The sequence below is a fragment of the Sinocyclocheilus anshuiensis genome, unplaced genomic scaffold (genome assembly GCF_001515605.1).
Source record: "Sinocyclocheilus anshuiensis isolate Anshui unplaced genomic scaffold, SAMN03320099.WGS_v1.1 scaffold278, whole genome shotgun sequence".
Classification (NCBI taxonomy): domain Eukaryota; kingdom Metazoa; phylum Chordata; class Actinopteri; order Cypriniformes; family Cyprinidae; genus Sinocyclocheilus; species Sinocyclocheilus anshuiensis.
In genome coordinates, this window is record NW_015546072.1 from 1045846 (window position 1) to 1069593 (window position 23748).

Below are 23748 nucleotides of genomic sequence, written 5' to 3' on the forward strand. Positions count from 1 at the left end.
ACATGTCTGTTGGGTGACGAAAAACTTGATCCACTCAGAAGAGAAAGCAGAATAGATGCTATTATTCTTTCCCAGATACTGGAAAACTTTATAATTTAATAAATAAAGAAATAAAATTAAGAGTGTGGTGGAAAAATATTATTATAAAAATTATTTATTTATTATATATTGTTATGAGCCATTGAAGATCTTCTTGAGTGCATTGTGATGTATACTGGATATAGTATGAGTAACATTCTTCTATCATTCATAAGGAAATTGAAAGGAGAAGACGTGCTGAAGACGCCTATAAAGCTGCACTGACAGAGCTGAAGAAGAAGCCTCATTATGGAGGACCAGACTATGAAGTGCGTCCACAGCCTTTAATTCACACTGTCCTTTACATCTTTGGTTCAACACACACCCTCCATTCCAGACTGAGAAATTCTCTCTGTGCAGGAAGGACCAAACAGTCTGATCAATGAAGAGGAGTTCTTCGATGCTGTGGAAGCTGCATTGGATAAGCATGACCAGATCGAAGAGCAAGTAATGATCCAACCATTGTTATTTCAATTATGATATGGATCTGTTATACATTTGTACAGCCATTCCATTAGTTACAATGGCTACATTTCCATGAAATTGACTGTTTGAATACATCATCATGACTTTTGAAGTGTAAATATATACAGAAGGATTATGTTTGTGCTTGCAGTTGTGTGGAAAACCTGGGAAAACTAAAGCGGTCAGAGTGGCCTAGCATTAGCAAACATGCTACTGAACTGTGGCACTGTTGCTGTTGTCACTTTTAAGGCCCTCTAAACAAATTTAGCCAAGTACACAGTTTTTTTGGTTCACACATACATTTTTACGTTAAAACAGCACATTAAAACTGAATTGTAGTCATTTTAAGTCAGTAGTCATTTAGTTAGTTAGTTTAGTTAAGTCGGATTATTTTTGACCACAATAAAGACCAGAAAGTTAACTATAACTGTATTGTTTTATTAATCTTTCTAATTCTGTGAGAATAGCGAGGTTCACACCACAGCTATAACAATTACAACCCAGAAGAGCAGCATCTTTATAATTACATTAAGATTTTTTTTTTCCAGTTGAATGATGATAAAAACATTGACAGTCAATCAGAATCCACCTGACTTTAAAGAGCATTTAAAGTGGAAGTAGACATAACTAAACAGAACATAAACGCTAAATTAGATATCATCTAGTTATTGTTATGGTTGTAAAACACACTCTACATTGTTTAAAGTCTGGTTTGATGTTAAAATCAATGTTATCTACCAATGTGATGATTAACAAATGGCTATTTTCATCCTTGTTGATAAATCAGCTGACCACTAGTTGGAACCAGAGCTGATAATGAATGTAGACCCCATTGACTTTTGTGGAGAAACGGATGGACCGCTGTCCACAAATGACTGAAATATATAATGCATGACCCAGAGTTCATTATTCATTGGGATCCAACAGTCAAGAACTAGATCCAAAGCATATTTACAGCTAATTCAATTTCATATATATTCAATTCTATGTCCATATATAAAAGTTGTTGTCATATTTTGCAGTCCCAGGCAGAAAGGAGCAGGGCATCTCGACAGATCTTCCTCCCTCCAGACACCCATTCCTCCATCAGCACTCAGAAATACTTGACTAAGGCAAGTCAGACCACTCTGGCTCACCCACACAAGCACACACTCCTACACACTCACTTTATCGAAGCACATTTGCTTCTTCGTGACTGATTGTGTAATTCTGTCATTGCTGATGGTGGATCTGCTCGGTGAAGTCTTTGGGGCTTTTACATTTGCGAAGCTGCCTTTGTTCTTCCAGTCCCTCCTGCTGAAGCGTGATTTGCAGTGGCGGTCTGCTCTGTATTCTCTGGGTGATGATGAGATTTTTATTTTCTCCTCTTTCCCTTGCCCTGTTTCCCTCTGGCTCTCCTGTTTCTTGGGTTCAGCCTCACAGTCATACTTCCTCCTTGTCCTCCATTGACCTCATAAGTGCCTCCGATGACGTGCACCGGTTCAGTGCTCAGGTAGAGACATGACACCACACTAGTGCGGACGAACTGCAGGCATATGATTGTTCTGAACTTGAATAAATGTAACTAATACAGTTTTTGCTTGTTTACTTTAGTATATAACACTTTATACCTCTTGTTTTGTTCACAGGTTGAGGAGATGGTGCAGAGCCACATGACTTATTCTTTACAGGATGTGGGTGGAGATGCTAACTGGCAGCTGGTTGTTGAAGAAGGGGATATGAAGGTGAGATGTAGATAAAGGCAGTAGATTTTTTTTTATTTGACACTTTGGGCTGTTTCTATGGAAGCTGGTTTCCATATCAAAGTAAAAAAATATAAAAAGATAAATGAGGCTTTATATCTTATAAATTATAATTTTTTTCCCCTGTAAGTATATATCTTCGTCTATGTTTATCTATATATATTACCATACAAACATTTGGGATTGGTTAGGGTTTTTTTTTTAATGAAACTTTCCAAAATGTTCTCTTATGCTCACCAAGGCTGCAGTTTATATGCTGAAAAAACAGTAATATTGTGAAATTTTTGTAATAAATTTTATTTATAACTCTGATGGCAAAGCTCAATTTCCAGCAGCCATTACTCAGTATTCAGTGTCACATGAACCTTCTGAAATATTTAGTTACATTATGAATGTCACTTTTTGATCAATTTAATGCATCCTTGCTGAATAAAAATGTTATTATTGTATTTTTGTATTTAATTATTGTAATTATTGTATCTTTATTGTAAAAAAATTTAAACTGAACTGTAGTGTGTGGGTGGGTAGTTTCTGGTTCAGTCACAAAACAGAAGAATATGCGAAAGAACTTTGACACCAGTCTAAATCTTCTTCAGGTTAGAGTTTGGGATATTTGCATTTTTCAGTAAACTATCCCTTTTAATCCTTTATTGTTCTCTTTTCCACTAGAGGTTGCTTTCGTTTGGTCTATTTGCAGTTCTGTCATTAATTAATGCTCAGAAATGAATATGTTAGAACAATTGTTTTTGCAGGTGTACAGGAGAGAGGTGGAGGAGAACGGCATCGTTCTGGATCCTCTCAAAGCTACTCATGCTGTCAGAGGGGTCACAGGTCACGAGGTCTGCCACTACTTTTGGGACACAGCTTTTCGGAACGACTGGGAGAGTATGTTCACTTCAGTGCATCATTTTGCCTTTTTGATCTTCTAATCTTACGTTGTGAGAATGAGAATAGGCTCACCTTATTTTTTTTTGTTTTTTTACAGCAACTGTTGAAAGCTTTCAAGTGGTTGAGACACTCTCGGATAAAGCGGTCATCATTCATCAGACACATAAGGTAGAACACTTCTACTATAACACACTCACTATTGCATCATGGGTGATCATTAGATTTCAGGGGGGTTTTTTTCTCTCTACTCTGTTGCAGAGGGTATGGCCTGCTTCCCAGAGAGATGTGCTTTACGTATCGGTTATCCGTAAAATTCTCTCCACCAATGAGAATGATCCAGACACCTGGCTGGTGTGCAACTTCTCAGTGGATCATGACAGCTATCCAGTAAGTACCAGGACTTCAGAATTATCTTTTGAAAAGTTTCTTCATGCAGTTTGATATCATAGACGCATATTATTCAACATTAGCAGTATACAGTAAGTTGTGCATCAGTAACTCTCTTTTTTTTTCTCCAAAACCATGTTTTCTCCAGCCCTCTGCTAGATGCATTCGTGCCAAAATCAATGTAGCCATGATCTGTCAAACTTTAATCAGCCCACCAGAGGGAGACAAAGAGATCACCAGAGACAACATCCTCTGTAAAATCACATATGTAGCCAATGGTAAGTCTTGGGGGTGTTTGGTCCTCCTAATTGATGTTTGAAACCTCCAAAAGAATTCAAACTAAAGGTCGAGTTGGGGGTTTAAAAGTACATGCAAAGTTTGGGTTCAGTAAGGTTTGTTTTTCTGAAAGCAATTTTAATACTTTTATTCAGCAAGGAGGAATTTAATTGATCGAAAATGATAGTAAAGATTTACATTTTTAGATCTTACACAATGTTTATATTTTTAAATAAATGCTGTTTCATCGGACTTAATATATTTATCAATGAATCCTGAAAAAAATGCATCACAGTTTCCACTAAATGTGTTCAACATTGAAAATAAAAAATATTTCTTGAGCACCAAATCAGTATATTAGAATGATTTTTGAAAAATCATGTGACACTGAAGACTGGAGCAATCACTGCTGAAAATTCAGCTTTGCCATCACAGGAACAGATTACATTTTAAAATGTATTAAAATAGAAAACAGTTAATTTAAATTGTAGTAATATTTCAAAATGTAACATTTTGTAACCGTAATATTACTGTTCAAAAGCATTACATTTTGCCAATCACAAACTTTTAAACCGTAGTATACTTCTTAAAAATATATTATAGCAATATATTTTTATAGATTTTAAACTTTTTTTCAAGGACCACAAAAGTTAGATTAGTTAGTACTTGACCCTAAAAAAAGCCCCCATGTATTCTTGATTATCATGTTGTCCTGAAGAGGTAAACATGGCAACAGTTTGGCACTGGAGCATTTTTTGTTAGCATCAGTCAGTAGGTACAATAACAAAGCATGACTCTCATTATTTTATTATAAAATGTTATATTTTCAGTTTCCTATATATTTTGGGGTCAGCTGTGAAAATCATATATCATTTGCACACTGAGTACATCACAGTTTGGATTGCAGTCTTTATTTATTATATACATGATATAGAATATATCACATTAATGCTGTGTTCATATAATCCTAAAGTAAATCCTGGTGGTTGGGCCCCTGCATCAGTCTTACGAGCCGTAGCCAAGAGAGAATACCCCAAATTCCTCAAACGCTTCACCTCGTATGTTCAAGAGAAGACCAGCGATGAGGCTATTCTCTTTTGAGCAACACCAGGTAAGTCACACCTTAAAAAAAGCGACCATTTCCGCCTATAATTTAAATGCACGTTTATTCAAAATCTGCTTTTCTCTTCTTCCAGGTTGTTCAATCTACATTTCCAGTTTGCTTTCCGACCCTAATGAAGAAACGCCTTATACACATCACTCACAACAAAGAGCTGCTCTGCCCAAGTGCTCTTGACACTCTTTAGAAACCTTTTCAAACCGTATCCATACAGACTGAACAACAGCAAAAATGGTACAAAGTCTGTAAAAGCACATTTGAAAAGCACAAACACACTAGAAAAACCAACACAGCCTGTTCATCTTTAAAAGGCCTTACTTGTTTTTCCCTAAATGAGCTGCGGCTCTGGTTTTGTTAGTGTTTTACATTTTTGTAAATATTTGATCATAGTTTGAGGTCTGACTATGGTCTTGATGAGATATATATATATATATATACTGTAAACTTGATGCCTTGATCTAATCCCAGCATTATCTCAGCTGTACGTGAGCTTTTTTCACTGGCCTTGTCCAATAGCCATTTCTCTTAGGAAGACCCTTTCTAGCCCCGATGATCAAGATGACGTCAAACTTAAGATCTCTTAAGATCTTTTGTACAGTAAGTTAATCTAAATGTTTACGATTATTTACATGTGAAGGCATTACACATTTTGATTCTTGTAATTCACAAATGTGGCTTTAGGCAAAGTGTACATTTATTGGGAACTGCTTTTATAAGACAATAATCAAAGTATAGGGTATTTTGGTAGGCCTGTGAAAAGTTGTTAGTGACTTAATAGACCATAATTGCCTTCCTTTTCTTTTCTCTTGTATTTTAATTTTATTTCTTGTTTTTAAGTTTGTTTGTTTGTTTTGTTTTAATTTTCCAGAAGTTTCCAAAATAATCATTTCTGCAGATAGGTGGCACTTTATTGCACACTTGCCTTTTTGGGCCCTATAACAGTTTAAACAACGTCATTCCACTTCTGGTTCATCACTACCTATTGGGCTTCCATCTACAAAATCTATGTAGAATTACTGCAGTAGTGCCATCTATGCTTATGAAAGAGAGGGAATTTCACCGTTTAATATCACTTTCTGTGGTCTAATTCACTATATGGAGGAGGTAATGAATCAAGGACGTTTTTAACTATCAGTAGTCTTAAAGGGATAGTTCATCCAAACATGACAATCATATGTAAAATTTTCTCACCCTCATGTTGTTCCAAACTTGAACGACTGACTTTCATTAGTGGAACAAAAAAATAAAATATTTTGAGATGTTTTTCTCCATACAATGGCCATCAATGGTAACCAAATTCTGCTGGGTTACCAACATTCTTCGAAATGTTTGTATGTTCTTTTGAAAGCATTTCAGGGTTGGAACAACTTGAGTAAATGATTTGTATTTGTGAGTGAACTATCCCTTTGAGGTCATGATTTCTTAGATGATGCATCATATGTTGAATTTGTGTTTTCTGTAACATTGTTTGCACTAAACAATCTGATTTTTTTTTTTAATCCCACCATAGTCTTTCCATACTAATACTTGAGTTCAGAATGCCTGATTTTAAGTTATACATTTATTGCATCACTTGCCTCCCACTACAAATTTGCTGCTGCAGTTCTGCTTCAAGCACTTTTATATTTAGTTTAATAGTGTGAAACACTGTTCATGACTGCAAGAACAAGAAACTTTCTGAACTTTGATTTTATTTTGAGATTGATCTACAAATGTTGAATGCTTTTTGGAAAAAAATGTTTTGTAAATGAGTTATTTCTACATGTATCACCAACTTATTAATGAAACCACATTTTATGAAACAAAAGCAAAACTTTCACGTTTTCTTTTTATGTTTCTGCCTATAGTTTGTTAATCTCACTTAAGGATGATTTTCTGTGTTGAGGTTCATACAGGAAGAATATCTCACTGTACAGTGCAATAAATTTTTCAATATCCTATAAACTCACTGTACTGTGTACAACAGTGTGGGAACATTTCCAATCACACTGAGCGCGGATGACTGACAAATTGGCCGATAAGGCATCATGTGCATGAGATAGGGTTACTATTCAAGATAAACATGAGGGGAGGAGTAACACGTTAGCGCTCTGAGATTAACGTGTGTGTGTGTGTGTGTGTGTGTGTGTGTGTGTGTGTGTGTGTGTAAAGCCCGTTTCATCCCTGCAGTTCTGTCTGAGGTTAAGCCAATCAGCAGTCAGTGTCCTGGTGAGATGTGATGCAGGGTGAGCTGATTGGCCGGCTCGCACTCTGGTGAGGCAAGAGCCTATAATGACGCTGCCTCAGGAGAACTCGAACATCTCACCACCCTCAGGTCTCAAGCGCACAAATAACCTCAAAATCTAACAGCTGTGCTTTTTTTAGTACTTTACTATTTTGAGGAGAGCTGAAAATTTTAGTGGTTAAATTCCTTGATATATATAGTTCATCTATATGTTGCTTTTAATTCTATGATTCATTTGGTGCCTTTTTTGTTTTTTTGGGCTTATCGCTTCGCAATCTTTTTTTCTTTTAGAGATAAGCTCAATTTTTAGCAACACATGGAAATATATTGAGTTTTTGCTTGAGTGCAAACTTTCGGCAGAATTCACTGTTCATGTGATTCGTGTTACTCTTATTTTATTAATTTTTTTGGTTAACCAGTGAATTGAAAAGAAGCTAATCTAAATTCTAAAAATCCCAAAAAGTTTAATAAGGTATCTACAATATTATCTCATCCCTTTTATTAAACAATGGTTTAAAAGGCTGTAATCCTTATCATTTTATAATAACCTTCTCTTTTGTTCAAAACCTATATTTGAACTTTTTGAAAGTTGATTAAATCATTTTGTTACTGGATGAGGATATTCGATATTGGAGCTGATCTTTGGTAGAGAAGGAATGTGTATATATATTGTCAGGACTTCATAGTTTTAAACCTTGACATGTTCTTGGTGTTTTTGTATTTTAATTTTCATTTTATTTGGTTGAAGTTGCCCAAGTGAGAGAGAATATGATCAAGCAGAAGTCAATGAATTCTGTATTTTCTTTTTATTATAAAAAAATATACAAAACTTTTGCAGTTTATTATTTATTGAATAATTTGAATTGTGCCTTTGGGGGGGGGGAATCGCAAGCTTCTTTTCAATGTCTTTTAGTATGAAACGTACATGTCTAAACAGCCACTCTTTTCCATGACACGAAAACCAGAACCAACTGAATAAAAGCCATTTCAAGCCTTCGGAAACATGCAAGGCATTACGTTGCGTATCGTTACATAAATCCATTATTAGAGGTGTTCAAACACAAAGAAATAACTAAATGAACAAAGAACTGAAACATGTGGATTGTAGCACCTTTTGAAATATTTGTGTCGCCATGCCGTAGCACAACCCTTTTCAGTTACAAAAGTCATTCAATTCCTGTGTCATAGCAAAAAAAAAAAAAAAAGCAATGTACATTCTGACACGGAAAACATTGCGAGCACTGCTGCCGGCTGCATTTGGCAATTTCGTAGTCATTCTGTAATATTCTACATGTGAACCAACTAGTGAATCATAGTACTTTAAACTCCTCTCTGTATCAGTACTCTCCTATGCCATTTCCTTTTATAAGTGCAATGAAGAGTAAACTTTATCCTTCCCTTTGTCTAATGTTGCTTTTTCCAGTTGGCAAAGATATGATCCCTGTTGCTATCCCCAACAAATAATGAAGTAAAACATGTACTCAGCTTTAACCCATCCAGTCAGTCATGTATGTGACGAACTACATTGATTTTTAGGAAATAAGTTAAATTATGTGGCCTTTTGTATCTCTATGTACTGGCTGCTGTGAATCTAAGATATGATTTGCTCTCCATAGCAATTTAAGCTTAAAGCAGGTCCGGAAACAGCAATTTCTGTTCAGATATGATTTAGAAATATTGGCTCTAGGCTTGTGAACACAGCTGGTCTTGCTTCCAGTCTTTAATTTCAACCAGTTTACTTTGAAAGAATGTCTGTAGTTATAAGACAACTCGATCAGGGGAACCATGAACAGTCATTTGTCTGTATTCCTTTTGCTGGTCTTTAAAATAATCTAAATTACTAATCACATGTGCCTTAAACTTGAGATCCTCTTTCTTTATGGGCCTTTTGCATCTTCAACAGGTGACGTCTCAAGATGCCTGCTTAGTACATGTTCCTGGAGCTTCTTGCAAATTCACTTTTGATCTATAGCCAAAATAATAATAATAATTAAAAAAAGCAATTATACAGGTGTTTGCAGATGATAGTTTCTTACAAAACATTGTCACCGAATATAATTTTATACTATAATTTAATTTGTAAGATTATTTTCTTAGATAATGATTATCAATGTAATACATGATTATATATCACTACATGATTAAAAGATTAATGTTATTTTCAATTATGTATTTTTTTTTAAAGATTTAATGTATTTTCATTACTCTTGATTACGATTACATGGATTAAAGTGATTAGAAGATACAATATATTACAATGTTTATAATTTTAACTGATTAGAAATTAGAGATTTTTAGATAAACATCTTAATATATGACTTAATAATAATACATTAAGGCCCGGTTTCACAAACAGGGTTTAGCTTAATCCAGGACTAGACCTTAGTTAAATTAAGATATTTAAGCAACTTTTACAAAAATGCCTTAGAAGAAAACATTACAGGTGTGCATCTTGACACAGAACAACGACACTGACATATTTTAAGATATGTCAGAGCAAGATATTTTCAGTTGAGACAGCTCAAACATGCATTTTATTCTGTGACCAGCTTAAGCCTTGTCTGTGAAACTGGGGGTAAATCTTTTACATTATATATAGAATTATATTGTTGTATTTAAATTTTTAAGCTCATTTTTTAGCTTAGAGATTTTTAGATAAAGATTTTAATAAACATATACACACAGTATATTAATAATAATAAATTAGAATGTTGTATTCATATGTAATAAACAGTTCTTACCTGTTGTGAGTCATGTGACTTTTGACCAGGTGTCCAGCAGTGAGTGCAGACATGAGTGACAGCTCTCCGGCAAGCACGGTAGCACACACCACCTTGGCAAGCTGTCTGGCATTTTCACCTGGGCACTCCTGACTGGCTCCCAGCACACCTAACATCTGACAGCAAGACAGAGAGAGAATAAAACTGCATGAGATCGGCTATGAGAGTGGCTTTATCAACTATACATCCACAATGAAACTAAAACATACTTCGGTCTTTCATACGTGTAAAATATTGACCTGTATCAAGTACCTTTAAACAAGCCTGCTGGGGAGGAAGGTTAGTGCCTCCGCCCACAGTGCCCAGCTCAATGGAGGGCATAGTACAGCTGATATAAAGATCCTCCCTGGTGGGGCCTGAGGCTTCCATGATAGTGATACAATTAGAGCTGCCCACTGTCTGCGCTGGGTCCTGTCAAGGACAAATTCGTTTAGTTCAATTCACTTCTGTACCTACCATCTGTACCACCACTATATAATCACATCAAAATCCTACTGTAAACAATAACTTTTATTACCTGTCCACAAGCAATATAGATAGCAGCTACGATGTTGGCGGCGTGAGCATTATAACCTCCGATGCTTCCAGCCATAGCAGATCCAACCAAGTTCTTGCTGATGTTGACATCTACCAGAGCCTCAGTCGTCGTCTTTAAAATCTGCACAAAAACACACTTGCGTGAGACTTATAGTCTGGACTATCATCCCAAAAACAAATGTATGTCCTTGTTCAATGTCAACAGGCTGCCAGTATGCAGCGTTTGTAGGGCATTTTGTAGAATAGGATGAGGTTTTGTACCTCTTTGACAACTTTGGCAGGGATGGTGGACTCGCACACCACTGATTTGCCCCTGCCTTCAATCCAGTTGATGGCGGCAGGTTTTTTGTCAGTGCAGTAGTTTCCACTAACAGCCAAAATTTGAAGCTCTGGAAATTCCTCCTTCAGCCTGGCAAGAGCCTGTTCTGTGCCCTGGTGACCAAAGAGAAATAAAAATAAAAAATATTACTGCACGAGTTCTTCATAATAACTCTGAAATGAGTCATGGCAGTTTATTTTAAGATCACTTTAATGACCATGTTTCACAACATTTTGTAAAATTCAGTACTTGCGTACTTTTGAGATCATGTTCATCCCCATTGCATCTCCAGTTCTGGACTGGAATCGAATGTATAGATTGCGACTCGCCAGGCCGATCAGAAGCTTCTCCAATCGTGCGAACCTACAAACACAACACAAATATATGTTACATAATCATAATTTTAAAAAAATTGCACTAAATCACACTAAATCAGTTCACTGAAATAGTCCTTTACCTGCTGGTCTGGTCAAAGGCCTCCTTGATGCTCTTAAAGCCCTCATCGCTTTCCAGCCAGGCCTTGACTTCAGCCGCCTGACAGGCAGAAGGCAGGCGCACCACCGGCCCTCTGGTCATACCATCTGCAAGAACACGGCTACTGGCACCACCTGCCAACTGCGGAAAAGCCATTCACGACAGAGCATTAGATTAATGTGCTTTACACTAGACCAGTGATGGGCAAACTTGGCCCTTCCAGGCCACTTTCCTGCAGAGATTTGATCCCACCCTGATATGACTCACTTGAAGACAATGATTAGCTGGTTCAGGTGTGTTTGATTAGGGTTGGAGCTAAACTCTGAAGGAAAGTGGCCTGGAAGGGCCAAGTTTGCCCACCCCTGCACTAGACATTATGCAATATTATATCAGTTCAAATGGCCATGCAATGAGTTTGCCTTCAGCTACCCCTTCAAGAACAAAAAATCATATAGGGGAAAAAACAAAAGTTTTGCTTACTGCAATAGCTCTGCAGCCTCTATTTGTGCTGGCAACTAGGCAGCCCTCAGTTGTTGCCATGGGGACCTGAAACTGCTTTCCATCCAATAACAGAGGACCAGCAACCCCCACAGGAACTGGCATGTAACCGATGATGTTCTCACAACATGTTCCCATCACCTGGAGTAAAGAACAGGAAAATTAATGCTGAACTTTGAAGGTTGCTAAGTTTCCGAAGTGCTACTAAGTTTTTGCTTCCTGGACCATGTCAAAAGTGCCCACCCCCAAAGTATGGTAACAAATTGGTTATGACCTATGAGCCAATTATGAACCAATTTTTTTTTGTATTGCTGTGTATATAAACATACAGTACATATATATAAAGTATATTTTTGAAAGGAAAAATAATAACTTCAGGAAAAACACGTTAAATAAATCAAAAGTGACAGTAAAGACATTTCTAATGTTACAACAGATGTCTGTTTTAAATAATTGCTGTTCTCATAAAATTTCTATTCGTCAAAAAATCCTAAAAAACATCACAGTTTCTATAAAAATCCATTTTAGTGTTTTCAACTGATGATAATTTCTTGAGCAGCAAATCAGCATATTAGAATGATTTTTGAATGCGACACTGAAGACTGCTGAAAATTCAAATTTGCCATCGCAGGAACAAATTACTTTTGTAATTAATAATAATAATAAATTCACAATAATCACTGTTTTGCCATCAAAAATCAAAATCAAATAAATTTAGCCTTGGCGAGCATAAGAGGCTTCTCTCAAAAACATATTGGTTCTCATCAAATTGGACAAAATGTAAAAAAAATTTGAATATGGAAAAGTTTTAATATTAGTGCAACCCTAGTTTGTTCATTATGTATGATGTAATGACCTGACGTCTTACCTTAGAGTAGTCATAGTCTTTATAAGGCAGGCAGGTGAGAGCTGTGGGCTCTGGGAATTTGGGGCTGAGCATTTTTCTACGGATCATCACCCCTCTCTCAGGGGTTTCCATCATGGCTTCCAATTTGTAAGCTGGGATGTGCTTTGAGTTCACCAACACGATCACCTCTTCATCGCTGAGGTAGCGAGCTCCCATCTGCAGGGTCAGAAGAGGTGACACTTAAATACTCACACATACACTGTGATTATACGTGGATTTAGGTAACAGAAGTCTACTCTTGGAGGTAAACGGTTTCACTACATGCTTCTGATCTTGTCTAAGGTCATAAACTAATTGGCTAAGAGTAAGAGTGTAAAGAGAAAAAGGAAGATCTCATTAGAGACTACATGGGCCAACTCTGAGGTAAAAAATAACTACAGGTTTCAGTCCCACAGTGAACCCAGAGTTAATCTTTATGCAAGAAAGAGAACAACAGTATCGATGTAGAGAGGGATATTTGACAACACTCTTACATCTGGGTTTTTCAGAATGGACAGACAGTCTTCCACAGGTCTGGGTTCAGCTCAAATAAATCAGATTCTAGCTTAACATGCGCTGTGCGTGCACACGATCACGCACATCTGAGGCAAGCGCGAGACAAGCAAACCCGCGTCCCATCCATCCATGCACTTCCAATCCAATGTAAACATTACAGCATTACAGCAACAAAACAAGGAGGGGCTCAAAGCTTTAGGGGGACAACGCATAAAAACACGCCGATACCTATGTGCGATGCATTCAAGACCGTGAAAACCCACAGAAATCCACGCCATCAACGCGAAGACTCAGGCGCGTGCGTTACCTGATTGTTAATTTGTGAGCATCTCAATCGCGGACATTTCTCCTTGTAATCCTGCACATCTCTGCCATATTCGGTGCGGCATGATCCTCCGCTGTTCCTGTATATGGAACATTCCGTGGATTTCACCACTGAATTGGGAAAAAGGTACAAACTGGAGCTCGAGGAATAAAGGCAGAATATGGCATTACTCTTCGCATCTCGCGCAAAACTACCACTCTCTGAGTGCATTAGACTTCGGAGAAATCAATGCACTCGGGTGAACCCAGCATCACCCGCCGCCTGTTTGCGTGCTTTTGTGACATACCCCTATGAGGGGCATTTAGAGGCCGCTGATTTATGGCAAGCCGTTTGAACATTATTCCATAGACATAGTGTCTGTTTTATGATACTAGTGTGCTGCTTTGTGGAAACTTGTTTCCGCCATGTGATGAAAAAAAAGAAAGAAAAGAAAGTTACGAGATATAAATTTGCAATTCTGAGAAAATAAACTCAGAATAAAAATTAAAAAAATCAGAATCTGCAAATCTGATTTTTTTTCTCAGAACTGCGAGTTTATATCTGAGAAAATTCTAAGATAAAAAAATGAGATTTGCAAGAAAAAAAGTACAAAAAAAAAAAAGTCAGAAAGGTTGCAGTTACCTTTAATTTATTTACCTGGTGGCGGGGACTGGCTTCCATAGCTACTTATAATTGTTAATTGTTAGTAAATAACAATTATCCAACTAGTATCTTTTTCAGTGTCAATAACTGTCTATTAAACACTAGTAGGCGTACTTACTGATTGGATACTAGTATTTCAGTACAAATTACTATTAATTAGCCACTATTATACAGTATTGACACATATCTATTGAATTAGTCACTATTACTTATTCATTGGCTACAATAAGTTGTACCTTTGCTACCAGTCACGTCCATAGTGATAAATACAATCAAACAAATCACACAATTTGCAGTTAAGTCCTACTGAAATAGGAGCTAGTTTTTATTCTTTAGTTACTTGTAACAGTTGAAATTTAGCACAGCCTTTTTTATTAGACACTAGTTTGTATTCCAGTTGTTAACTAGTAGCCTATGAATTTGTAATGAACTATAAAGTATCCATTCTGACTTGTCAGAGGTATGAGGCAATTAAACAATTGGAGTAGATGCTATTTCAATTAAGTACTAGTAAAACTGAAATAGATCACGATTCAAACTGTTAATATTAATTAAGAAGTGCTAGTAGCCTAGTCTTCTTTCCTCTACATTGAATCTCTCTTCTGTCTGGAAGATTTTATGATTTTATGTGTGATTTTACTTTCATATAGGTACACTGAATTAACAATTAGTGGATGTGATATTATGATATTCAACCATGCCAGGTAAAACAGATACCGAAAAAAGATACTAGTTATGGAATGAATAGGAATGAATGTTAATATGGCTTGCCACAGATGTCTTGCTCTACCGTAAACACTGGACGAGTTTGTCCTCATGAGGTCCCAATGTCAAGTCTTGGTTAACAATTATCACAGGGCTACGATTAGGTCATTGCATAGACTGTCCTATTATCCTGTTCTCCGCATTGAATAAAAACTAATGAAAGCTTAAATCCTCGTCGGGCATCCTCAATGACAAAAATAGATAGCTGACTTGATTATTTTTTACTTCATAATGATGATGATGACATTACACCTGTGCACTGTTTTATTATTAAAGCTGTTTGCATCATGAGGGAGGCATATGTCATTATCAATTAGATTTCTTGCATCCCTTATGGAAAAACTAATCAGGGTCACATTACGTAAATTCTAGTCTATGATTAGAATGTGCTTTGTCTCCCCCTACTGGCTAGACGAGGAACTAGGCTATAGACACTAGACCAGTGATGGGCAAACTTGGCCCTTCCAGGCCACTTTCCTGCAGAGATTTGATCCAACCATGATAAAACTCACCTGCCTGTAGCCTTCTAGTAGTCTTGAAGACAATGATTAGCTGGTTCAGGTGTGTTTGATTAGGGTTGGAGCTAAACTCTGAAGGAAAGTGGCCTGGAAGGGCCAAGTTTGCCCACCCCTGCACTAGACATTATGCAATATTATATCAGTTCAAATGGCCATGCAATGAGTTTGCCTTCAGCTACCCCTTCAAGAACAAAAAATCATATAGGGGAAAAAACAAAAGTTTTGCTTACTGCAATAGCTCTGCAGCCTCTATTTGTGCTGGCAACTAGGCAGCCCTCAGTTGTTGCCATGGGGACCTGAAACTGCTTTCCATCCAATAACAGAGGACCAGCAACCCCCACAGGAACTGGCATGTAACCGATGATGTTCTCACAACATGTTCCCATCACCTGGAGTAAAGAACAGGAAAATTAATGCTGAACTTTGAAGGTTGCTAAGTTTCCGAAGTGCTACTAAGTTTTTGCTTCCTGGACCATGTCAAAAGTGCCCACCCCCAAAGTATGGTAACAAATTGGTTATGACCTATGAGCCAATTATGAACCTTTTTTTTTTTGTATTGCTGTGTATATAAACATACAGTACATATATATAAAGTATATTTTTGAAAGGAAAAATAATAACTTCAGGAAAAACACGTTAAATAAATCAAAAGTGACAGTAAAGACATTTCTAATGTTACAACAGATGTCTGTTTTAAATAATTGCTGTTCTCATAAAATTTCTATTCGTCAAAAAATCCTAAAAAACATCAGTTTCTATAAAAATCCATTTTAGTGTTTTCAACTGATGATAATTTCTTGAGCAGCAAATCAGCATATTAGAATGATTTTTGAATGCGACACTGAAGACTGCTGAAAATTCAAATTTGCCATCGCAGGAACAAATTACTTTTGTAATTAATAATAATAATAAATTCACAATAATCACTGTTTTGCCATCAAAAATCAAAATCAAATAAATTTAGCCTTGGCGAGCATAAGAGGCTTCTCTCAAAAACATATTGGTTCTCATCAAATTGGACAAAATGTAAAAAAAATTTGAATATGGAAAAGTTTTAATATTAGTGCAACCCTAGTTTGTTCATTATGTATGATGTAATGACCTGACGTCTTACCTTAGAGTAGTCATAGTCTTTATAAGGCAGGCAGGTGAGAGCTGTGGGCTCTGGGAATTTGGGGCTGAGCATTTTTCTACGGATCATCACCCCTCTCTCAGGGGTTTCCATCATGGCTTCCAATTTGTAAGCTGGGATGTGCTTTGAGTTCACCAACACGATCACCTCTTCATCGCTGAGGTAGCGAGCTCCCATCTGCAGGGTCAGAAGAGGTGACACTTAAATACTCACACATACACTGTGATTATACGTGGATTTAGGTAACAGAAGTCTACTCTTGGAGGTAAACGGTTTCACTACATGCTTCTGATCTTGTCTAAGGTCATAAACTAATTGGCTAAGAGTAAGAGTGTAAAGAGAAAAAGGAAGATCTCATTAGAGACTACATGGGCCAACTCTGAGGTAAAAAATAACTACAGGTTTCAGTCCCACAGTGAACCCAGAGTTAATCTTTATGCAAGAAAGAGAACAACAGTATCGATGTAGAGAGGGATATTTGACAACACTCTTACATCTGGGTTTTTCAGAATGGACAGACAGTCTTCCACAGGTCTGGGTTCAGCAGGTACACTGATCACAGTCTCTGACACATCAACAATTTCCTGAGTTTCATCCTCTCCCAAAACAAAAGTACGTTTATGCTCAGGCTCTTTTGGGGCAGGCAGGGGCCGAATCACTAAATCTGAAGGAGAGACACTGCATTTAGATTCCACTGTAGAATGTTGGGTTTGCAGAAAATGAACACAAATGTGTGAAGGTAAGAAGAGAATACCTCTTTCCTCTTTGGTAACAACTGGAGGGGGAGTTGATGTTTTCTCAGGCTTGCTGGAAACGGGAACCTCTTTCCTACAGCACTGATCAGGAGACCATTTCTGAGAGAGCATGGAGCTTGGAGTGGGGACTTTCAGGGACAGGGTAGACTCCATCTCCACCTGCTCGAAGAAAATGTACTTCACAGCCAGGAACAGAGCAAGACCCAGTGTGATCACCTGCTCAATATCCATGCTGATCATCCTAAATGCACAGAATAAAATAATAGTCACATCATATTCTTGTTATTGTTATTAACAATGCACAATATATTATTACCACACTGGTTATTAGCCAATATTGGAGTTTTTTTATTTATTGTATCTATTGATTTTGGATAATTAATCGTGCATGCTCATTTCTCCTATTTTTACATTTAGATTATCTTTGCTGTTATCCAACACTCACTAAACTGTAATCTTTAGAAAAAGTAACAATTAAATAACACTGTTAAATGCAATCTTTAGCAAATCTCAAAATACATTTCTGTGTCAAATTTTATACTGTGGCATATCTATAGTCAAATTGATACAGAGAACTATGTATTTTGAACTATTGAACTATACAAAGAATTTCAATAAAACCATCTCCATCATTAATGGCCAAAATATTTGTATTAATTAAATGAATAAAATCTCTGAAGTGTAACTACCTGGACAGGTAAAAGTGCCAAAGGGGCATGTCTGGCTCAATTCTCTTGGGCATATTGTCATTCAGGCTCACTCCAACTTGAGGAAGATCAAGAGTTCCACTACTTGACGTGGGATCTGCAATCCACCGGCTATGAGCATGAACCATGACCAGGCCAAGAGACTGCAAATATTAGAGACAAACCCATCAATATAATAAATCCCAGTAATAAAAGATTGTAGTGTTTTTGGTTCAATGCGTACCATGATCATTTTGACTCTTTGTGTGACAGGGTTAGGCTTGTTGTCCTCTTCCTCCTCCAGAACTCTAGCAAAGTGACTCAGCTGCCAGATGGGTCGTCCCTCCCTGCTCTCTCTAGACAACTATGTGAAATAGTCACACATGTTAGAATATGTTACAGTCTTCCTATATGTGTACTGCACTTAAATATGCTTACAGACCTCCAGCACAAGAGAGACACAGGCCGGGAAGAAGGTCATGAACACAAAGTAGTTAGCCAGGACAGACATGCAACCAAAGCAGCACATGATCTCAAGTTGTCGCACACCTGCAGAAAAACAATTAGTTAAATTAGTTAATGAGTTAAACAAATCTGTTGAATGTTAGTGCACTGCAACTGTGCTGATTTTCTGTCTCATGTGGAAGGGTTCAGTTTACCTGACATTGTCCCCACACCAATCACCAGGCACTCCACAAGGGCATCAAGAGTAAAAGTGGGTCCTAAAACAGCCATTCCTTTGGCAATATTCTCTCTCACCTCGTCCTGCAGGACAGTCAAAAAAGCCATTTACAAAAACCAGAGACTGATTAGTCGTGTTTATTTAAACTTCAGGTTAATGTAGATGAAAAGGTAAGGTACCTGTGAGTTTGAACTCAAAGCAAACTTAGCCAGAGCACATGCTTTGGAGAGGTCAATCAACAGCAGAAAGAATGGCAAGGCCTCACTGGGAAAAAAAAAAAAAAAAAAAAATTTAACTTGATATATTTACTAACTACTTTCCAAAAAACAAAGCAATACTTCTAAGATTTCTAGCGAGAGTGATATAAGACATACTTGAGGCCTGTAAGCTCCTTGTCCAGGAAGTGAATCACAACTGTGCTAAACACAAAACTGGAGAATATTGTGAAAAGTCCTGCAATGCCTGAAAAAGAAATATTAATATAAACATTAACACTCGTAATTCATGTTATCTCAAAAACTCATTTTTTTAAAAACAGGTTTAAAAAATGACAACTTACCCAATATGTATTTGGATCCTAATTGTCGAAGATTTTGGAATTGAAAGTAAATATAGACGATTGCTATGCATCTTGTGATTGTCAGGATAATGATATCGCTGCTTAAGATTTGCTGGAGACAAGAAAGAGAGAAAAAAGAAATTAGGAATAATAGATATAATAATAGATAGGAATTAGATTAATTAGAACTATACATTAACTGCCACCATGTTGTAATTCATTTCCACAGTAACACACTGTACCTCCTCCAATTTGGGGCAATCAAAGTTCCAGCCACATATCTGGTTATTTCCAGTGAACATATTCATGGACATCATGCAGATGGTGAGAGTCACAGTAGTCACAATGACTTCCCAAGGATGGGAGGCCACAAACAGGCCATGGATTCGGAAAAGTCTCGTCAGCATTTTGAAGGTGTGTTACAGTCACTTACTGTAGATGACAGAAAGCAAATGGGAAAGTTACATTACAATGGCAGAATTATGAATTACAAATGTTATTCTGACAGTCATACCACCGCAATTTCATGAGTATGAAGTCAAGCACAAAAAATATTAACTACATAATTGATGAAAAAAAACTCTTAAAGTGCTTCTAGAGCATAACTTTTATTTTAGTTAAATAAAATTTCTTTTTGAGTTGTTTATAGAAATGGTCTTTATTAACGAATTTACATTGTACTACAGTAACATCAGATGGCTTGACATAAGTGCAATGCACAAAATAATACATAGGTAATGTGATAGATTATAGAAGGTGCCATTTGTTTCTGTATTTACTGATTGTGAAGACCAATGATCAGATTATAATCACTGATTTAACTGTCAAAATTATTCATTAGATCGATCTAATATTAAATAGAAATATAATTTATTTTTGTATGTTCAAAGTGATGAGCGTGTTTTCAAAAAATAAAAATAAAAAAATATATAAGAAATAAAAAAGTAGCTTATTATAGATAGAAGCTGAGTCACCTCATCATTCGATTTTAAAATATACCCTTTTATTAACCATTCATTTACATTTCTGTAATTGTTTACAATACAATTATAATAAAATAAAAAGAGAAAATGGAAAAAATATTTTTTATCTAACTTTTGCATTAGCACATACAATGATCCTGACTTAATGTTCTAGTTGTAGAGCCTACATCACCAACAATGATGATAAAACATGAATCACTGATGCAATCATGCCGAAACGAACTGAAAGAAATCCACATTCGATTATGGACAACACTGAGCAGGCATGTCTAAAATAAAAGCTATGGCTGGCTGAAGGTCTGATGCACGCACTTACCAGTAAGGGTCACTGAGGGTTAAACAATTAGTACCAAGAGCAAATCACTGTAAAATCCTCCACATATGCGGCTGATTTAATAAAAGCCTATAGATATTTTCGCTGTTAGAAATGAACATTTAGGTGTGTTTCTCATGATTAAATATAGTATTAAATATAGACGATATCAATCCATATCCCGACGTCTGATGACTCCAGTCGACAAATCCGGCATCCACCTCTAAAGCTTATGAAGCGATGGCATGGCTCTGCGTCAGTCGAGCGAAGAGCCAATCAAATCCTCGAACCATACCGATGAGCAAGAAAGCCACGCCCACTTTCCTGCTAATGGTGCCGAGGGCATGTCCTGCCGGAGGACTCGTGATCTGGCCATCATTTGAATGTGTGTGAGGTGTGTCAGGTGTGTGAACCTTGGCCCAGCCTTCACCGCAAAAAATATCCGACCTTGTAACTGTAATAGACCCCACAGCATTAGGAAATAGAAATATAATATTTTCTTATCGTACCGTTAATTAATCGTGGCTAACCTTTTTAAATCAATAACAATTATCTGATCTAATGTAGGTTTTGTTTCATGAAACATTTAAGAAGTACTAAAAAATAAAATACAATTAGTCAGTAAGTATATAGATGTTTGGCCTGCAAATACTTGTGGACGTTTTCATATATTACAAGCGTTTTGTAGGCCGATACTGCTGCATTTCAGACCTCTGTATTGTATAAACTGATTTATATAACAATGATCATCGTGTGTGTGATGTAGGGTGACGTGAAACATTCTTCTCAGAACTAAATTTGCAAGAATTCTGACTCAATAAAAAAAGCTAAAGTATTTGGTTACTGGTGTCATTATAGAAATGCCCTGTTTATATATTGAATATATTTAATGTCCGATAGCATGGGAATCAAGCAAAGAGAGAAATATCTATTTAATTATAAATATAAATAAATAAATTTTTTCTATACATTTTTCAAAAATATAATTTATTTTTGAAGTCATTTTTAATAATGAAATAGTGCACATTTAAAAGTAAAATCAATAAGACGACGATTAAAAGAATTGCTGAGTTATGAATGATTTCTAATCTCTTTATAATCAGAAATGATAGGGTTTTATGTATATCATAGGATTAAAAAAATAAAAAGCATTAAATATCTCTTTTATCAGATGAGATCTTGCTGTGACCAATCAGATTAGAGCTATTAACCCAATTTTCCGCCGAGAAAAAACAAACAGAAATAATAACACACCTTCATAGCAACATTTATTGAATATTACCAATGTAACGAGACATCGCGCTTTTATTAAATGTTTTGTGTCGTATTGTTCAATGCAAACAAATATGGATTTAGAGCAGGAGGAAACCATCGCGACGGACGACGACAGCAGTGAAGCCGACCAGAACTTTTACCTCAGCAGGTCAACTGATAACGGCTAACGTTTGCATTCCTATATTCTGCCCCGTTAAATGTAGCGAAAGTGATAGATTTGCAATGGTAACGACTGGTTCATGTATTATTGTAGGTTAATGTTGATAGAACATCAGTTCTCAACCCCCACCGTCGTCTCTCATCGTGTCCTAATTAGTGAAGGTATGATCATGTGCTGTAGTCAAACTAAGCTCGTTCGCGGGCATTTCTTGAGTAATGCCTTTTTCACTTTTGGCCCACTTAATTTTTTTCTTTTTTGAATCTTTAGAATCGGTTCAAGGCCGGTTGAATCGGTCTTAGTGAGCACCACTAATTGTACTACCATTCACTGTACTGTTACAGTAGCAGCTTAACTAGTCTCTTTGTTTGACAGAGATTTCACCTCAGATTGACCTGCAATATCGCACAGGACAGAATAGAAAGACATCCATAACAAAACAGGTATATTACATTAGACAGCACATGCTGAGGTCCTAATACAATCTAAGCTTAAGCATTTCTAGATACATGTGTTGAATTCTCTTTTTTATTATTACAAGCAAACCCATGGCACCGTGGTTTCACCAATAAATCCTGCAAGGTTTGCACACCTTTTGGTACATGAAACAAATATGCATTCAAGTGTAACATTCACATAATAATTGGCTTTGCTCTGTGTTTATCAGCGTTCAAGCTGGTATTATTGAAGAAGAAAGTTCTTCAGAAAGGGAACACAGTGAAGGTACACAGTCTGGAAAATAATCCTTTTAACTTTAAACAAGTTCCATAAAGATCCACAAAAGCCTTTAGTGCCTCAACTAGATAAACTGTATATAGCTCTTCAAATGTTAACACCACACCTGATCCACCGTTTCATGGTTTTGGAGATTTAAGCAGTTCAGGCGTCTGGTGACTGGTCTTTGGCTAATTCTTATGTAACCTCTGCCCCCTAGTGTTGAGATCCATTCCCATACATGGCACCAACTCGCTTGCTTCTCACCAGCACACTGTGCCGATTTTGAGACCTTCATTGAGAATAAACGGCAAACCTTTTGGTGAAAAAACTGATCCATTGGCCACAATGAAGAACACTCAACTACTGAATACTAAAAACAGGTCAATCAGGATCAGGAATAAATGCACACAATAGTATCTTTCAGATTGTCAATTGCTAAAACATACAGTAGGGTCTAAAACCATACATTTTTTTAAACCTGTATATAAACAAATAAAGCTTCAACACTGTGAATGTTTTAAAACAAAGAAATGTTATCATGTACAATTAATTTCTAGGTAACTAATTAAAGTCAAGATGCTCTTTGGAACTTACTTCGACATACTAATCCAACTTTTCTTTGTAACTGTTAAGCTGCCAATATAATTTGTGATTTAAAAAAAGTTTATTCAGTTAGAAAAATGCTAATTAGAAGCATTTTACAAGCATCATCTCAGCTTTTGGATCCCACTGTATGTTACTCATTTAATTCAGCTGTTTTATACATTGTAAATTAGCTCAAAATTTGCTGAAAAATGAATGTTATATTTACTGTTTACATTCAGGTCACTGCCTTCTAAAAGGAAGGAGAGTCCAGACACCAAAGAGTACAATAAAGAGTTCAATACACCTTTGCCTACACATGATAAACCAACATTAACCGCTAAGCCTTGCGTTAGTCCAGGCAAGTGCTCAAACCTGACTACACAAATTAAGCTCAGTGCAGTGTAGACAGGTAACATTACAGCATGTGTTCTTGTTAATTTTGTACAGAATGATGAATCCATGCT

General features: G+C 36.5%; 3 protein-coding genes across 3 annotated transcripts in view; 2 read left to right on the top strand and 1 right to left on the bottom strand.

The window, feature by feature from the left end:
• The window catches only part of LOC107699678 (collagen type IV alpha-3-binding protein-like), a 25687-nt gene extending 18712 nt beyond the window's left edge, over window positions 1-6975 (top strand). Inside the window, exons 8-17 of the mRNA XM_016501013.1 lie at window positions 439-525; window positions 1566-1655; window positions 1958-2035; window positions 2172-2267; window positions 3038-3170; window positions 3271-3341; window positions 3432-3560; window positions 3709-3838; window positions 4810-4947; window positions 5033-6975. Of these exons, the coding sequence (XP_016356499.1) occupies window positions 439-525; window positions 1566-1655; window positions 1958-2035; window positions 2172-2267; window positions 3038-3170; window positions 3271-3341; window positions 3432-3560; window positions 3709-3838; window positions 4810-4937 (942 nt within the window). The 3' untranslated portion in view covers window positions 4938-4947; window positions 5033-6975. The remainder of the gene's footprint in view (window positions 1-438; window positions 526-1565; window positions 1656-1957; window positions 2036-2171; window positions 2268-3037; window positions 3171-3270; window positions 3342-3431; window positions 3561-3708; window positions 3839-4809; window positions 4948-5032) is intronic.
• Window positions 6976-8019: 1044 nt separating this feature from the next.
• Window positions 8020-20781, bottom strand: LOC107699716 (3-hydroxy-3-methylglutaryl-coenzyme A reductase-like). The gene is made up of 20 exons (XM_016501052.1): window positions 20554-20781; window positions 19497-19686; window positions 19255-19366; window positions 19070-19157; window positions 18875-18959; window positions 18673-18778; window positions 18456-18562; window positions 18258-18377; window positions 18017-18177; window positions 17327-17568; window positions 17067-17236; window positions 16555-16749; window positions 15671-15829; window positions 11274-11431; window positions 11074-11179; window positions 10759-10929; window positions 10478-10618; window positions 10213-10371; window positions 9922-10076; window positions 8020-9146 (listed from the first exon to the last, which is right to left on the bottom strand). The coding sequence occupies exons 2-20, from the start codon at window positions 19659-19661 to the stop codon at window positions 9092-9094; spliced, it is 2655 nt and encodes an 884-aa protein (XP_016356538.1). The 5' UTR covers window positions 19662-19686; window positions 20554-20781; the 3' UTR covers window positions 8020-9091.
• Window positions 20782-21896: 1115 nt separating this feature from the next.
• LOC107699679 (uncharacterized) lies at window positions 21897-23689 on the top strand. Its single transcript, XM_016501014.1, has 7 exons — window positions 21897-21973; window positions 22079-22146; window positions 22358-22425; window positions 22524-22564; window positions 22650-22705; window positions 22917-23079; window positions 23524-23689. Exons 1-7 carry the CDS (start codon window positions 21897-21899, stop codon window positions 23687-23689), a joined length of 639 nt encoding a protein of 212 aa, XP_016356500.1.
• The last annotated feature ends 59 nt before the right edge of the window (window positions 23690-23748 follow it).

Bases quoted from the DNA above. Each gene is read 5' to 3' on its own strand.
- LOC107699716 (XM_016501052.1), bottom strand. From the start codon at position 19,661: ATGCTGACGAGACTTTTCCGAATCCATGGCCTGTTTGTGGCCTCCCAT. The intron at 17,569-18,016 runs GTAGTTACACTT...CTGTGCATTTAG, and splicing joins TGGCACTTTTACCTGTCCAG to GATGATCAGCATGGATATTG. The intron at 11,180-11,273 runs GTAAAGGACTAT...TTGTGTTTGTAG, and splicing joins GCCTTTGACCAGACCAGCAG to GTTCGCACGATTGGAGAAGC.
- LOC107699679 (XM_016501014.1), top strand. From the start codon at position 21,897: ATGGATTTAGAGCAGGAGGAAACCATCGCGACGGACGACGACAGCAGT. The intron at 21,974-22,078 runs GTCAACTGATAA...GTATTATTGTAG, and splicing joins CAGAACTTTTACCTCAGCAG to GTTAATGTTGATAGAACATC. The intron at 22,565-22,649 runs GTTTGCACACCT...TGTGTTTATCAG, and splicing joins TCACCAATAAATCCTGCAAG to CGTTCAAGCTGGTATTATTG.